Below are 15,836 nucleotides of genomic sequence, written 5' to 3' on the forward strand. Positions count from 1 at the left end.
CCACACACACCACATCTGGCCACCAATATCAGTATTCCTATTTATTATTTTTTATCCACCTGCATAACTACAGATTTTACTGCCCATAATAACAAGATTTGCCCTTCTGTTCTTCTAGCACTGTTTGAATAGATGATATGGACACATTGATAAATGCAGCCCAGCAATTCGGCATATTTAGGTATCCCCCTAATCAGCAAAATGCCAGTCAGTGTATTACTTGTTTGAGAATAATTCTGCATTTTGGGAATAACGTACACAGCATGCTAAGTATCTTTTTTTGCACATCTAATACTGAGAAACATATAATTGAATACTTCTCTTGTGGGGCACAGGAGTACTTTCATTGTATTGTGACCCAGATTCAGATTATAGTGTAAGCTAATGGAGCAGAGCCACTCCAGGCTCTGGAAGAATCTCGACAATAATGTCTGGATCCACCCAGCTGCCTGATTAACAGCTGGCTCTGCTTTTCAGTACGCAGCTCAGAGCCAAAGCCAGCTGCTCCGGCCCCCTCCCCAGCCCAGCACTCCATTGAGTGCTGGAGGGGTAGAGCAGAGAGCAGTGACTAACAGTCACTGATCTCTGTTCCGAGCAAACCAAGAACTGAGTGATGAGCAGTCATGTGCCCACTGGTCTTGGTCTTAGAGCTGATATGGGACAAATGCAGCATCACACTGATGCTGCAGCATAGGGGTGAGTATACGTGTTTATTTTTTTAACCCATACTTCTCCTTTAACCCGAGGACCAAGGGACGTATTTGTCCCATGTTTTTAATTGCGTGTATCATCTGAATAAGAACTTAAAATACTTTTTTTTTTTTTGGTTTGAGTCAAAATATTAGTTCTTATCAACAAATGGATATAGCTTTTTGCCAATTATTTCATGAAATGGCTTAGTTACAGCAACTGAAGTGTACGAACTTTAAAAACAAAAAATTGATTCTTTTGGCGTTCCGTAATCTTATGGTCCTCAAAGGGTTAACCACTTGCCCTCCAGAGGAGTTACCCCCCTTCCTGAGCAGACCATTTTTGGCGTTATGGTGCTGCATTACTTTGACAATTGCGCGGCCATGCAACGCTGCACCCAAAATAAATTTATGTCCTTTTTGCTAATAAAAAGCATTTTAAAAATGACACTGGGCATGAAGGGGTTAACATCTGGGGTGAACAAAGGGTTAACTGTGTGCTGTTTTACTGTGTTGTCCTTGTGTGCTTTACTGTGTAAGCACGCTGCTTTGTATTGCTCTGCTGTGCAGAGCAATACAAAGCAGTGTGCTAGTACTGACAGGGGACAGATCTGTATTGTTTACATACAGACCTCTCCTCTGTCACTATTCCTCAGTGATCACCGGATGCGCACGCCTCCTACCCAGAAATACAAAATCACGTATATATAAGTGATTTTGCGCAGCCCTGCAGCAGTACCTCTGCTATAGGGCAGTCGGGAAGTGGTTAACGCCATCTGCTATACCTTTTTGCTTTAAGTATTTCCAAACAGTTTTCATACATGTACTAATTATAAACAATGAAGCATTTTAGAACTGAATAGTGGTGACACCCTCTAGTAAAATAGTATGGCAGGTGTGTGAATCACAGAACTGGCTTAACAGAATGAGACATTTTTGGCAGATAAACTGGTTAACTTATATGTATTTCAGCTGCGGATTTGACTGGAGTTCCACCTTAATATACATTGATATGCATTATAATGCCATAGTTGGCTTGAAAGGTTCCTCTTTAAATTCTACTTAACATTATCTCTGCTTCAAAATATATGCTGCTTCCTTTTTATGCCTCTGGGCAATTCAATGCATTGGAGATCCATTCTGCCATTAATTGCATCAGCTCCTCTGAAAGAAGACTGAAAAGGATGTTGGCATATACACAGCTGTAATTCTGACCATAACATTCAGGCAATTTCAAATACATTCAATCAGCACTTAACAACCCAACCCATCACTGCAACTTACCAACTACAGTTTAAATCACAACTGTGAAATAATTGAAACTTGGGGGTGGGTTGCACTTGGTATGTTTGGTTATATCTGCAAAGTGGTTGATCTTCCCAAAAGTCACCAATGCTGAGGGCAAATTTAAAAGCTTCAGTATGAGACAGTTCACTTGACTATAACTCTAACCACCTTGACCACCTAAATCATTTTTTTACATTTTAAAAGAAAATAGAAGGCTTTCACTTGGTGCACTCTGTTTTGTATAGGCTGACTGGTGGACAAAACAGCCAAATACACGGATATAATACATATACTGGAGCTACACTATATTGCCAAAAGTATTAAGACACCCCTCCAAATCATTGGATTCAGGTGTTCCAATCACCTCCATGGCCACAGGTGTATAAAATCAAGCACCTAGGCGTGCAGACTGCTTCTACAAACATTTGCTACTAAATATTCCACGGTCTACTGTTAGTGGTATTATAACAAAGTGGAAGCAACTGGGCACAACAGCAACTCAGCCATGAAGTGGTAGGCCACGTAAAATAACAAAGTGGGGTCAGTGCATTCTGAAGCGCAGTGCGCAGAACTCACCAACTGTCAAATACCTTCAAACTTCATGTGGCATTTGGATTTCTGTCCATATGGTTCTTACAATTTACACTCTCCCATTTAGCACTGTGCTGTCTGGCAGGGCAGGATAGCTGCTGCAGTTCAGCAACACTTACAGGTTTGTCCATTCTCAATGGACAGAGAAGAGAGAAGCAGCAAACTGATGAGCTCATCTCTGTCACTCTTTCCTCCTATCAGCATGTACGTCTTAGCATATGGGCACTGAAATACAACTGACTGTCTCATTTTGCTGCTTCTCCCTCCCATGGTCTGTGCTCTTCTGTACAGGGGAAAAATATATTATAACACATAAAAGGTTGATACCAAATTGAATTCAGGTATGTGCACTGCTTGCTAAAAAAATTACATTTAATGTTGTATTCAGCTCAGAAGTTTAGCTTTAATAAGAGACTACTACAATCTGATGCATGATTACTGAAGTACATTTCTTGCACCATGTTATAAAAGATAACAATGGATATGGTGTTTTTCTGTATTTCAATCAACTGAATTCAGCTGGCAGAATTGTAACTTTGTTACAAGCTATACAGTCCCAAGACTTGATGCCCTGAAATCAACATTCGCATTGATAACACCTTATTATTCTGTTACAATTGCACTGGACAAAATTTGCAAAACTGAAAAAGACCATTTGATTTTCCTGGGAGTGGTTGCAGAAATCCTCAATTTTTTTAAAGGTGCTTATAGAAAAAGAGTAAAGTTTTTTCCTACAGGGGTTTTTATTGTAAAATCTAATACATTCTTAAACCCCTTACCCCTTGGGGACCCTAATAACCAAGTTGGTCACGTTCAGAGGAGCAATAGAATGTCACTTCCGCTTGTTCTTACATGTATATATCATGGTGCTTTTTAATGCCATTGAAGCTAAATTGATAGATAGATATATAAAATGTAGTACAGTATATATATATAGATATCTATATATATATATAGATTTTGTTTGTCTATGTGCATTTGTTGAATCTAATTTTCATAAGTATTAGCAAAGGTGGCTTCAAACCCTATACTAAAAAAGTATCAAATGCCTAAAAACGTACGTATTTTTGCAGCTGGTGACAAAAATGGCAGATCCTTTTCTTTTTTTCCCAATGTAAGACCATATTTCCTGCAATTATTGTCTTCTGACTTCTATCATAGTCAATTAATACAGCTATGCTAGTGTCACTCAGTTCACTGCAGTTTGCAGTTTCCAACAAAGACAAATTTGGCAGGCTTCTCACATAGTCTCTGGACAGCATTTCTGACCCTTGTCATATGGGTTTGTGCTCTGCAACCTCCCACTTATGGCAGAGAGGATAGTAACTGCATTGCTGCAGATCTGGAATATGGGGATACCAGCAACTAGAAGGATTCAGTTAGCAGAAGAGCCAACTGCAAAAAATGAATTCCAGAATGAGAACTGGAGCCATTTAGCAGCAAGGCCTTGTTCCCACGGTCACTTCAAATGCAAAGTTTTCATTTCTGACAGGAGTGCACCTTTTCCAGCTTTCATATAACTTAATAATATATACATTTACTGATGCGATCACCAGGCTTAGACTTTCAGGATGACATCTTATTAGCATATCGGCACAAAATGCATTCTACTATTGTAATGAAACAGTTGAATGATGGCATCTATATAACCTCACCTCTGCAAACTGGTATACATGCTAGTATGACACAAATTCAGTTTTCACAATTGAAAAATACAGTCAGAGTACAGTAAAAGTGACATACAGCGCATCTATTGTGTCATGTGGAAGATCATCAGGGTAAAGTCCCGGTTTGCTTATTTGGTCCCGTTTTAACAGCTAAGCATGGAAGTAAAAAGTTTGCCATTAAAAACCATCCTTGAAGATAGCACTTTTTGGAAGGCTCAGATAAAAAGGACACTTTAACCAGAAACTAGCAAGCATCAATTAATACGTCATCGCTGCAAGAAGATCATCTAACCTTACCAAATGACTGTTCAATGGGCTCAGAACAAAACACAATGACTTGCACATTTAACACTTCCAGCATTGAAACAGTTATTACAGCATACACCTCATTGCGTCACCATTTCTATTTTCACTCCTCAGTTCCAATTACCACCTCGGAAATGAGGCACACCGTGCCAGGTGTATTTTTAATCCCTTGCGTCCTGACAAAGATGTACATTATCTCCAGGATGTCACAGCCCTTTTTTTCCTCTTCATTAGGGACTTATTGCAACAAATGCCCTGGATCTGATTTATTTTGATAATATAAAAATGTCTGCGTTCATCATGCCCCTTTCCTCATATATCACACTATCCTGATTTTAAAATGAGGATATCAATGTGATCTGGTAACAAAAGGGTTAATGCCCTGGGTTTCGGCGCTCAGTTTCCAATTACTAAGGAATGTAAGGGAAGGTGGAACCGTAAGGGCTTGGCTACATGTATCACACTCAACTGCACATTGTGGAATCAGCTGAGATTGATGTTTGCAAAACTGCAGCAGAATGTAGATGACCATATATAAAAATATATTGTTCCAAAATACAATTGATTGCGCAATTGTACTGTATGTTTATGATATGTGACAATCTCATGAAAGAGGAACTAAACCCTCCCTTGGTTTTCAGCCAAGGAAGCTGCCATCTTAGTCTCTGCTTAATCCTTAACTGCAAAGAAGCTGCACATGTGATCATTTATGACACCAGCCATTTGATGTCTTGACAATTTGGTTGACAGCAATAGCAAATGTGACAGTTAGCATGCCCGGTATGCCGGAAATGTAACTGGTTTTTTGGAACTGTTAAATGAATGGGTTTAGTTCCACTTTAAGAGACTGGAAAACTACCACACAACTGACTGGAAAAGATTATCCAATTTTCTAATTGGAGTTGATCAAAATTAACATACCTCAGCACAATTCTGCCTTGTGGGCACCAATGGGGTGTTCAGCCTACATACATTATTACTGGATATGTAATATGTTTTCTTTAGAACACAGCCACAGCCTGAGTAGAAAAGCCTGTCCCTTGACAATATGCTGTAGAGTGGGATCCGTGTGCTTTGAGTGAGAGCAATGGTCTCTCTGCAAAAGGTCTGACATGCTCCCCAATGAGTTGGAGCTCAGGCTCCTCAATGCATAGGGAGCATGAACTTTGCTGACTGGAGAACTATAGGTTTGACTCAGCATGATGTATGTTGGACTTCTGCAGAATGACCTTCCTTTTACACAGAGAATAAGAATCCTTCTCTGTAGCTTGCCTACACCACACAGACTTTTCTATTGATGGATCTAAAATGTATTTACCGAATTTAAACTTAAAGTGGAACTAAACCCTCCTATTTCAGCTAAGGACGCTGCCATCTTAGCCTTTCTTTGATCTGCAATTGACATGATGCTGCACATGTGATCAGTTATGAATCCAGCCCTTTGATGGTTTGACAGTTTGGTTGAGGGCACAGACAAATGTGACAGTTAGCATTCCTGGCATGCTGACAATGTAACTGTTCTCTGAAACCATTAAATTGATGGGTTTAATTCCACTTGAAAGTTCAGTTGGGCTTTAAGGAAACTTGCTGGAATAGAAATATGGGAACTGCCATTGCTGTCATTCTGATCCTGGGTGCCCTACATGAGGAGTCTCTCACCTGCAGGATGGCAATTCAGACTTTCTAGACTTCATCAGCTATATGCTTATTCCAGGGTAGTGACTCAATAGGCAGTTAAGGATGAAAGCCTTGGAACCTACAGAAATGACAGCCCCATCATTCCACTCTCACAGCTCACCTATATAACTGGTGATCAATGTAATTCTGCAAGCAAGTTCAGGTAATTCTATGCCTGATCATTCTCAGACCATTTCTGACCACTGAATGTGCAGCCAAGCCCTTATAGGATGAGGGAAGACAGTGCTTTTGCACGTTGTGATTTTCGTTAGGGAAACCCAAAGTTTTTTTTCCCCATTGGAAAAATATGGAACTGAACAGCAATCACTCTCCATTATCAGGCTGAAAACCAAGCACCTATTGTTAAAAAGAAACATATTTCATTTCTATGAATAAAAAAGCTAAGTATTAAAAAATTGCCTTGTAGGGGGTTATTATTTTGTGCAGTCTGCCTCTGTAACCAGCAAAGCCGTGTTTTTTCCTTGGTATTTACTTTCTATCACAAAGCTCCAACTCGCTAATAATGTGTCGGGATGATCTAATGTATGATCAATGAGGATGGGGGCACTATCTGTCATCTGAAGCTGCTCAATATTGCATTATTAAAAGGTAAATCTTACATTCTCTCAGTTAAAACAACATCCCAGCAGGCACATGTCAGCAGGGCACAAATAACCAACACCATGGCATAGGTCACGTGATCATAAAAGGGGGCAACTAATTAGTAAGAATGAGCATAATTTTAAGATTTCACATTTTTATTACTCAGTTGAGCTTTTGGTTTATGGAATGTTACATTTTTTACTGATAGGTCTGGTTTTAAACAATCCACTTGAGAAAAGGCTGAAGACAGCATTTTCTAAAAAAAAAGGTTTGCTCCACCAGACGTGTGCAATGGAGTCTACAATTTTTATTTATCCCCCATCTCAGCTGATGTCACTTGTTCAGCTCAATGTGTAGAAAAGGTGACGCAGTTTAAAATGATAAAAGTCTCTGCGTGCAAGAAAGCCCCTCTAACCTCGCCCTTAGGATCATTCAATTAACTGTACGTGACGCACACAGTCACACAAGTCTAATAGTAAAAAAAGATTCATTCCCATTTAGAAGGTCCAAGCCCCGTTACTCCTCCACATTATATTGCTAATTTTCCTTAATGATCTCCAGCAAACGTTTCTTTCACCAACATTTTAAATGCTGGATTTTTTTTAGTTTTTTTACAGCCAATGTAAAAAAAATACGGGAAGATCTTCTTATATAATGTATTTGTGCTATTCGTATTTTGGCATTCGGTAATTACAAAAAAATAAATAATCTATCAAACATAATTTACACTTGACACACACAAACATTGAAAAGTGCCTGGTTGTATGTACACTACAGACTGGTATTACTCCATAGAAATCTTCTAAGTGGGACTGGACCTTTCATTTCTGATATGCAGGTTGCAATGACAGCAATAGTATGTCAGTGGTGTTTGGAACTGACCCTCCAGCAACTGAGATGTATTTAAGATTTCAGCTGGGTTTAAAAAGATGGCCAGAGGGCCAAGACTAAAAAGCCACTTTTTTATCATTGCTTTAGTTACACACAGGAACACATATTGAATTATTTAATAACACAGAGCCTAATGCAGCAAAAGCATCTGAAAGAAATTTAATGTAAGCAAAATATATGCCCTGCCCATAGCAACCAATCAGATTCCAACTGACATTTTTTCAGCACGCATAAAAAATGTAAAATTCTGAAACAGGCAACACAGACATTTTGGTTGATGGCCAACTACACCCAAAAGAGATATTTCCGTTGGGTTTGAGGTTGAGTTGGCCATCGCCTTTTTATATCTCAACTTACGGTGGCAAGACTTCCACCTAGTAGTTTGTCTCCACACCCCTTCCTACAAATCTACAGGCATCACAGGAAGACTGACATCATTTGACTTTGTAGTTGGGTGGAAGTGGGAGATAATTCACCACTAGAGTTCATTAGAAAAACAAAGGTCGCTCATGGCTCAATTTTCTAAGCACCTCTCAAAACTGAAATGCCAGTTTTGGATTAAGCTGACCTTTAGCACATTTGCATGCATGAGGCCCAGTGATGCCTCCTGACAATCAGATGTTATTTTTTATCCGCCTGATATTTTTTTAGAAAGCTGTCTGGCTGCCAAGGATTACTGCATATTAATGATTCTACGGTGCCCACACATGTCTCAATCCAGTTGTCCAATTTGACAAAATTTTACAGGGGTGAGGAAACATAAAGTACAACTAAAGGCTCCTGTATGAGAGTCTAAACAAGTCCTACATCTGTGTGGGATACACAGACTTACAAAGTAAACTTTATTACCTTCCCTGACTGAGCCAAATCCTCCTTTATTTGTGTCTCTCATGCTCCCCCTCCTAGACACTGCAGCTCACAGTGGGAGGGTTTCAGTAGCACAGACAGTTCTGCCAATCCAGAATGGAGTGGTGGGAAGGACTAGGTGTGATCAGGTGCTGATTGACATGCTTACAGGCTTGTGTATCAGCAGTGACAATATTGATAGTCTTGCCCCCTGCAAGATCTTCTTATTCCTCTGTAGTATAAACCAGGCACAGCCTACATGAGAATGGCAACTCTGCTCTGAATTCAAGAGCAGTGAAGCATTGTTGTCACATCATTTCGGTAAACTGCGCTATGCTGTCTCCAGGCTCATCTTTCTATTTGTGGGCAAAATGAAAACTGTAAGTGTGACTGCACTCATAATTCAGTGCAACAGGACATATTTTTTAAAGGGAGGCCCTATTTCTTTACTTTAAGGTCTATCCATGCATGTCTCCTTCTACTTTCAATCAATTTATAAGGTTAATGTGAAAAAGAAGCAGTCAGTCTGAACATTTTTCAGTTGTTTCTGATGTAGTTTTAGCATGTCTGAACATTTTTCTATTCCAATGGAATCTTTGAACCCTTCTTCTGCCATATTTGGTTTCACTCTTAGCTGCTGGCTATGTATTAGAAGTAGCATGTAGGAGAATGTGAACACCACTCCATGCAATGTGTCCCTTGCTGAGTTGTACCTCCTGGGTGCTAGGGATCAAAATGAAGGATGTCAGGATGTAAAGAGGACATTTGTTCACTGATCTCTGCAGTGAAGAATGAACTCAGAAGCACTCGTCTCTGAGGAATTCTGGGTTCAGAGCCTTCAACCTCTGGCTTCTCAAACCAGGAAAGGAGGCTTGACACCATTTTATACTACAGGCTCTCTGCTTACAGAAAATAAGGATGGGGGGGGGGTTAAAGTAAGCCTCATACCTAAAATCTCTGTTCAACATGTATGCAGAAAATGAAAAAAAAAAAAAACAGGTCCAGCAGCAAAAGGGTTACAGCACAATTGAAGCTAACATTTTTATCGCTGTATTGCAGTCAGGCTGCATAAACACTAATACATGTGGGTGTCGTTTTATTGTACTATAGGGCTAAAAATAGGTTAAAATGCTCTGTAATGGTAGAATACTTAAAATCCAGACCATTGCTCCACCAAAAACAGGCAAAACACAGCAGGTCTCCAGTGCGCTGACACGCCCCCTGCACAGTGCTCCAATCAAAAGCACTCATGATCCCCATGCAGGAATTTTGATTGGAGAATTGTGCAGGGGACTTGCTGGACCACTGGACTCTGTATTAAGCAGCAGCTTCTCATTCCCCGAGCAACAATGTGGCTGGGGGCATGATGCTCTATGTTGAGCAGCAATCCAGCTCTCATGCATGCTGCCAGCACAAGGCATATTTCAGTACAATAGTACAGGAAAAAAAAAACCACCACATTTATTACTCTTTATGCAGCCTGACTGCAGTACAGTGATAAAAAACAAAGCTTCAGCAGGGCTTTAATGTCACCTTGCAGCAGCCCTTTATATGGCCTTTAATGCATGGGAAGAAGCTTGGCTGTGATTTGCTTTGAGCGAGAGCTGTCAGTGACAGATCTCAGTGACAGATCAGTCAGTGTGCTGGGAGCACTCAGTGAGGGTGCTCTCAGCACACAACCTCAGGCCTGGATGCATATGTTCGGTAGCTGGGTGTTAAAGCCCATTGTTCTTGCTGCTGCATATATGGCATATTGGTAAAAGGCTAAGCTGTCTACAGACACAAGCTAACAGTCAACTGATCCACCCTCAGCTCTATTCGACCAGCAGCCAACCTCCCTTCGATGGGAATATTGATTGGACCTATTTTTTTGCCAATCATTACTGTTCCCATTAATTGGCTCATTTACCTGTGCGCCTCGGAAAAGTGATCCCTGCTGGATCATTTTATAGAGGTATTTGACAAGTGGCTCACAGGCAATATGGTACCTCCTGCACTGCACTATGCTGCAACCTTTTACATTACACACAGTTGCAGCACTGTCCCACTCACTTCAATGGGTTCTGTTTGACAGCAGTACTGCCTGCTAAATGCGACAGGTTGGTGTAAATTTTACCCCGTCACCCCGCTGCACCACAACTGTGCCAATGTCTACTAATGTGGCTACTGATAATATTAACTTGGTGTTCGGTAAAACCGCTGCTCAACTGCCTGTTTTTACTTCTCCTTGTCTGCACAGGTGAATAAGCCCCCAGGAATAAAAACAAACACTTGGCTGAAACCAGTATTCCTCAATACCTTGGCATTAGAAGGTGGGATCTATGTCTTATGCAGGCTGTACATGTGCCAATTTGCAGGAACTTTCAACCCAACAATTAAATGCGACCCAAGACTAACAGGTCTACTGACATCAATGAATAAAAAATGTTGGTGTGGAGTTTCCTCGGTCCATTTAGTTGTTTTTGCAACTGGAAATTGCCATGTGGTCAGCATGAGAGGGCAAAAATGAATACAATTTAACAAAAAAAAACCATTCGACTCAAATATCCAATGGCATTGACAACTAGAAAATGCATGCGTGGCACCATAGAAATAAACTCCTAGATCTGAATCAACCTTGTCAGTAAAAATCCAAAACAAAACAAACAAAACAAAACCAAAAAAACTGTGCCTGCTGCTTTAGCCCCATGTTATTAAATAAAGACTCCATACTGAATCATCATCAATACCACATAACCTGAGTAGAATGACAGTTTACAACATTAGCTCTTTTTTTTTCGAGATTCTAAGTAGATATTGCACAGTAGCGCTTTGACTTTATAAATACATTGAACTCCATTTATGAAATGGATTGATCATGTTAATGCCATGTCCGAATGTTATCGAGCACAAAGATTCCCCTGTGGATCTCAATCCTATTGATTTCTTTTTTTTTTTTGACAAACGAACACTCCACCTGGCAAACGAACAGCAACCACTCGCGGCTTTATGTAGAGATATATATAATCAAACGTCACTTGGCGATCTGGCTCTTTGAGAGACACTGGGAGGGATGCAGCCACAGCAAATCAGCCACAGCGCTTTTTGGATCTCCTGGTTCCGGAAGGCGTAGATGACGGGATTGATGACGGAGTTGTATGTGGCTGGAAGCAGCGTGGCATAGGTGTAGATGGAAGGGTAGGTGTAATCTGCTATTAAAGAATAAAGGGTGAAAGGCATCCAGCAGGCCGCGAACGTCCCAAGTATGATGGCCAACGTAGATACTCCTTTCCGAGTGGTGACGTAGTGCGAGGTGGCCAGGAAATGGTGCTGTAAGGCAATCTGATGAGCGTGCCTCATGACAATTTTGCAGATTTGAATGTACAGCTGAAGCATGAGTGCAAACATGAGCAGAAAAGAAACGGAAAGGGCGGCGGCATTGTTTTTTGTCAGCGGTCGGATAACACTACACGTTGACTCATCCTTAAGGCAATTCCAACCCATGATAGGCAAAAGTCCCACGCACGTCGACGCTCCCCACAGGAAGATGAGCATGACGTAGGTGAAGGTGACTGTTCTTTCTGAGTTGTACGTCAAAGCGTAGTAAAGAGACAAGTAACGGTCGACGGTGATCGCCAGCAAGCTGCACACCGAGGCACAAAAAGAGGCAGCGATCAGTCCCACCGTGACCAGCTTGGCAGCCTCCGATTGAAGGAGATAGGCAAAAATGAAATTGATAATGAGTCCGACCCCTGCCAAGAGGTCTGCCAGTGCCAAGCTGCCAATGAGGAGGAACATAGGAGCTCGCAGGCTGGGGTTATGGAAGATGATCAGGACCACTATAGCATTTTCACAGGAGATCAGGGTTCCCGACGTACACAGAACAATATCCCATGGGTTTACGATGAGATCTGGTTCTAGCACAGGAATCAGGGAGGAGTCTGCCGCCGAGATATTCTCCGGAGAACTGGCGTCTATATGATCCTGAGGCAGCCAGCTTATATTAACCTTCGTATCTTCATTCATTTTAACCTTCTTCAACCAAAAAAAAAAAAAAGACAAGGGATTTATTACACCATTCTACAGGGGCTAGCCGAGGATCATAACATGCTACAGCGATGGTGAAATTGACATATACAAAGACAATGATGACGAAAAAAAAAGGAATGCTGCAAAAAAAAAAAAAAAAAAGATGAAATGCATGAATGGAGGGACATTGATGAATCAGTGAGAATGACATGAAAGGCACACGGAGGAAATCACATAATGTCGTAATCATCAACATAATTCCAGACAATATTTGCTGGGGATTTAATAATGAAGAAGCAAGAAAAATTGCAAAGAATGCAAAAAAAAGAATAAAAATACAAAAAAGGATCCAAAAAATGCAAAATATAATATAAAATGATCTAAAGAAAGCAAAAAAAATCCAGAAATAGCAAAAAAGATGATGCAAAGAATGCAAAAAAAAATATGATCCACAAAATGCAAAGAAAAAAATGATTGAAAGAATGATTACAATTTTTTTTAAAAAATGCAAAAAAAGATGTGACACAAGATGTTAGATTGTAAACAGCAATGACACACCACTGTGCAAATGGGAGATGTGAATGAGGGAGGGGGTGGCGGCACAGTACAATGAAATATTCCCAATGTAGTCACCTTGAGATCTCCAGCCCCGGCCGAGGATGTCTTATTCTAGTCCTGAGATGGTGGTCCAGGTGGCCGGCTCGCCCCGCATCCTCTCCCCGTGCAGGGCTGGGGGGTGCCGCCTTGCCTCTTCCCGCAGGCGGGGGGCTGCAGGTGGAAGTGCGGAGGGGGTCGGGCTGTCAGCTGAGGCTGCTCGCCGGGCGCACATAGCGGGGACAGCGGTGCTGCTGGCTGCCTGCAAGAGGCAGAAAGGAGAGAGGCGCGGGCGCGGGCTAACTGCGCGCTCCGGGGGCGCGCTCCCGCATGAGGCGCGTTCGCGTGGGTCCACCGCAGTGTACTAAGAAGGCCAATTGCTGTAGCAGATGTTAATTCTGTGACAGCTTCAGCAGAGGCATCAACACTGAGCGATCCATGGGTCACATTGTGTGCAGAGGGAGGATTCCAGCTGGATGGCACAGATATTACAACCAACCAGCAGCATTGGCTGTAGGTCACTCCAATGCTTGGACCCACTCTGGTCCTTATTTGTATTCTGATCTATAGAGGGAAATCCAGTTAAAATGGCTCTGACACTGAAAAATAAGCCTCCCTGCAAACAAAAGGTGTAATACCTGTCCTTCCACCTGCGCTGATAGTTGTCACCATTTTTATCTGACACCAGGGCCAGGACAAGGGGTGGGCAGGAGGGGAGGCTGCCTAGGGCGCAGCAGTGGGGGGACCTTAACTCTGCCAAGCCCCAGAACAATGGTGTCCAAACTGCAACCCGAGGCCCTTTGCTAGCCTTTATCTGGCCCCTGGGGCTCTATTCCTACCGCTGACATTAACAGTGGGGCATAATTCTCACCACTGACATCAATATTGGACCCTATTCCTCCCACTAATATCAATGATGGGGCACTATGCCTCCCATTGACATCAATAATGGGCAACTATTCCTCCCACTGACACCAATATTGGACCCTATTCATCCCACTAATATCAATGATAGGGCACTATGCCTTCCCATTGACATCAATAACGGGACACTATTCCTCCCACTGACACCAATATTGGACCCTGTATCTCCCACTAATATCAATGATGAGGCACTATGCCTCCCATTGACATCAATAACGGGACACTATTCCTCCCACTGACACCAATATTGGACCCTGTTTCTCCCACTAATATCAATGATAGGGCACTATGCCTCCCATTGACATCAATAACGGGACACTATTCCTCCCACTGACACCAATATTGGACCCTGTTTCTCCCACTAATATCAATGGTGGGGCACTATGCCCCCCATTGACACCAATAATGGGATACTATTCCTCCCACTGACTCCAATATTGAACCTTATTCCTCCCACTAATATTAATGATGGGGCACTATGCCCCCCATTGACACCAATAATGGGGTACTATTCCTTCCACTGACTCCAATATTGAGCCCTATTCCTCCCACTAATATCAATGATGGGGCACTATGCCTTCCATTGACACCAATAATGGGATACTATTTCTTCCGCTGACTCCAATATTGGGCCCTATTCCTCCCACTAATATCAATGATGGGGCACTATGCCTTCCATTGACACCAATAATGGGACACTATGTCTTCCACCCTTCCACCCATGGTGGAAGGAAAGAAAATCAATTACTTTATGGGCTGCTTAAAGGTAAACGTACTCACTGTTACTCTGTATAGTAAGCGCCACTTGAAGCCTTCTGTGTTGCATCTTGCTGGCTTCCCCTCTGTTCTGGGTGCCAGTCCCAAAAAAAAGCACATCTCACTCACGCCTATCCACACCTCTCCAACACGGTCTAAATCTCTATGATTAAAACCGAAAGCAAAGATTTATTATATTGTAATGTAAATTTTCTTAGATGTTTTGGCTGCACTAGTTTTCTTTTTTAGGCTCTCTTTCCTTTATATTCTATTGGCGATTTGGCTAGGAAGTCTATTATTTTTTAACAGAACAAGCTGTCCTGCAGATGCATCAGTTAGCGGGCTGAGACAAACCATTTACCACTGAAAATGATCAGCTTTTATGAGGTCAGGTCAAGTGCTTTCTGTAGTGAGTGCTATCCTCCTTGTGGTGAGGTGAAGCATGGTGTGGCAGTACAGAGTTTGGTTGCAGTAAAACTTGTATTGAGCAGAATGCAAACATACAGACATGCTAGTGGGAGAGTGTCGATTAGGGAAACAACTCACAGTTCAATGCAGTCAAAGATATGGCCGAGGAGAGGTGCTGACAGTGTCTGTACCAGAGGATGAAGTGCAGCCTGGACGGTCCTGTCCCAAACAGGGAGGCTTCTTTCCAGGTAGTAAGTCGCTAGCCTGTCCCTTCCCATCAGGAACCTTTCCCTATTGCTAATGGTTTTCCCTAACAAGCAAGGTCTCTTTCCCTACACTAGCCACTCGCAAAATGTGCACCAAAACTTGGGAGCAGGAACTTATATAGACCCTTCTGACCCAAGATGGCCACCAACGGTCATATGGTTGCAGCGTAGCCAACCAGAACAGTGCTCCATTGACCCAAGAAGCCTTCGAGAAATGGTGTCTCCCATTGACTTCTTCTCTAGGTTGTGGTACCATTTAGAAAAAATTAAATGTCACCAACAAGGTATAATAAAAAAAAGTCTTCTTTATTGTATGCAAGGAG

General features: G+C 41.9%; 1 protein-coding gene across 2 annotated transcripts; it reads right to left on the bottom strand.

Moving 5' to 3' along the window:
• Positions 1–2,921: 2,921 nt before the first annotated feature.
• GPR12 (G protein-coupled receptor 12) lies at positions 2,922–13,571 on the bottom strand. 2 transcript variants are annotated; one of them, XM_089685826.1, is made up of 2 exons: positions 13,199–13,571; positions 2,922–12,568 (listed from the first exon to the last, which is right to left on the bottom strand). In XM_089685826.1, exon 2 carries the CDS (start codon positions 12,560–12,562, stop codon positions 11,564–11,566), a length of 999 nt encoding a protein of 332 aa, XP_089541952.1. In that variant the 5' UTR covers positions 12,563–12,568; positions 13,199–13,571; the 3' UTR covers positions 2,922–11,563. The 2 variants fall into 2 exon arrangements, with proteins under 2 accessions (XP_089541952.1, XP_089541951.1); XM_089685825.1 differs by having other exon boundaries at positions 2,922–12,571; positions 13,199–13,569.
• Between the last annotated feature and the right edge of the window lie 2,265 nt (positions 13,572–15,836).

The sequence above is a fragment of the Staurois parvus genome, unplaced genomic scaffold, assembly GCF_062004578.1.
Source record: "Staurois parvus isolate SC_StPar_1 unplaced genomic scaffold, SC_StPar_1.0 ptg000387l, whole genome shotgun sequence".
NCBI lineage: Eukaryota > Metazoa > Chordata > Amphibia > Anura > Ranidae > Staurois > Staurois parvus.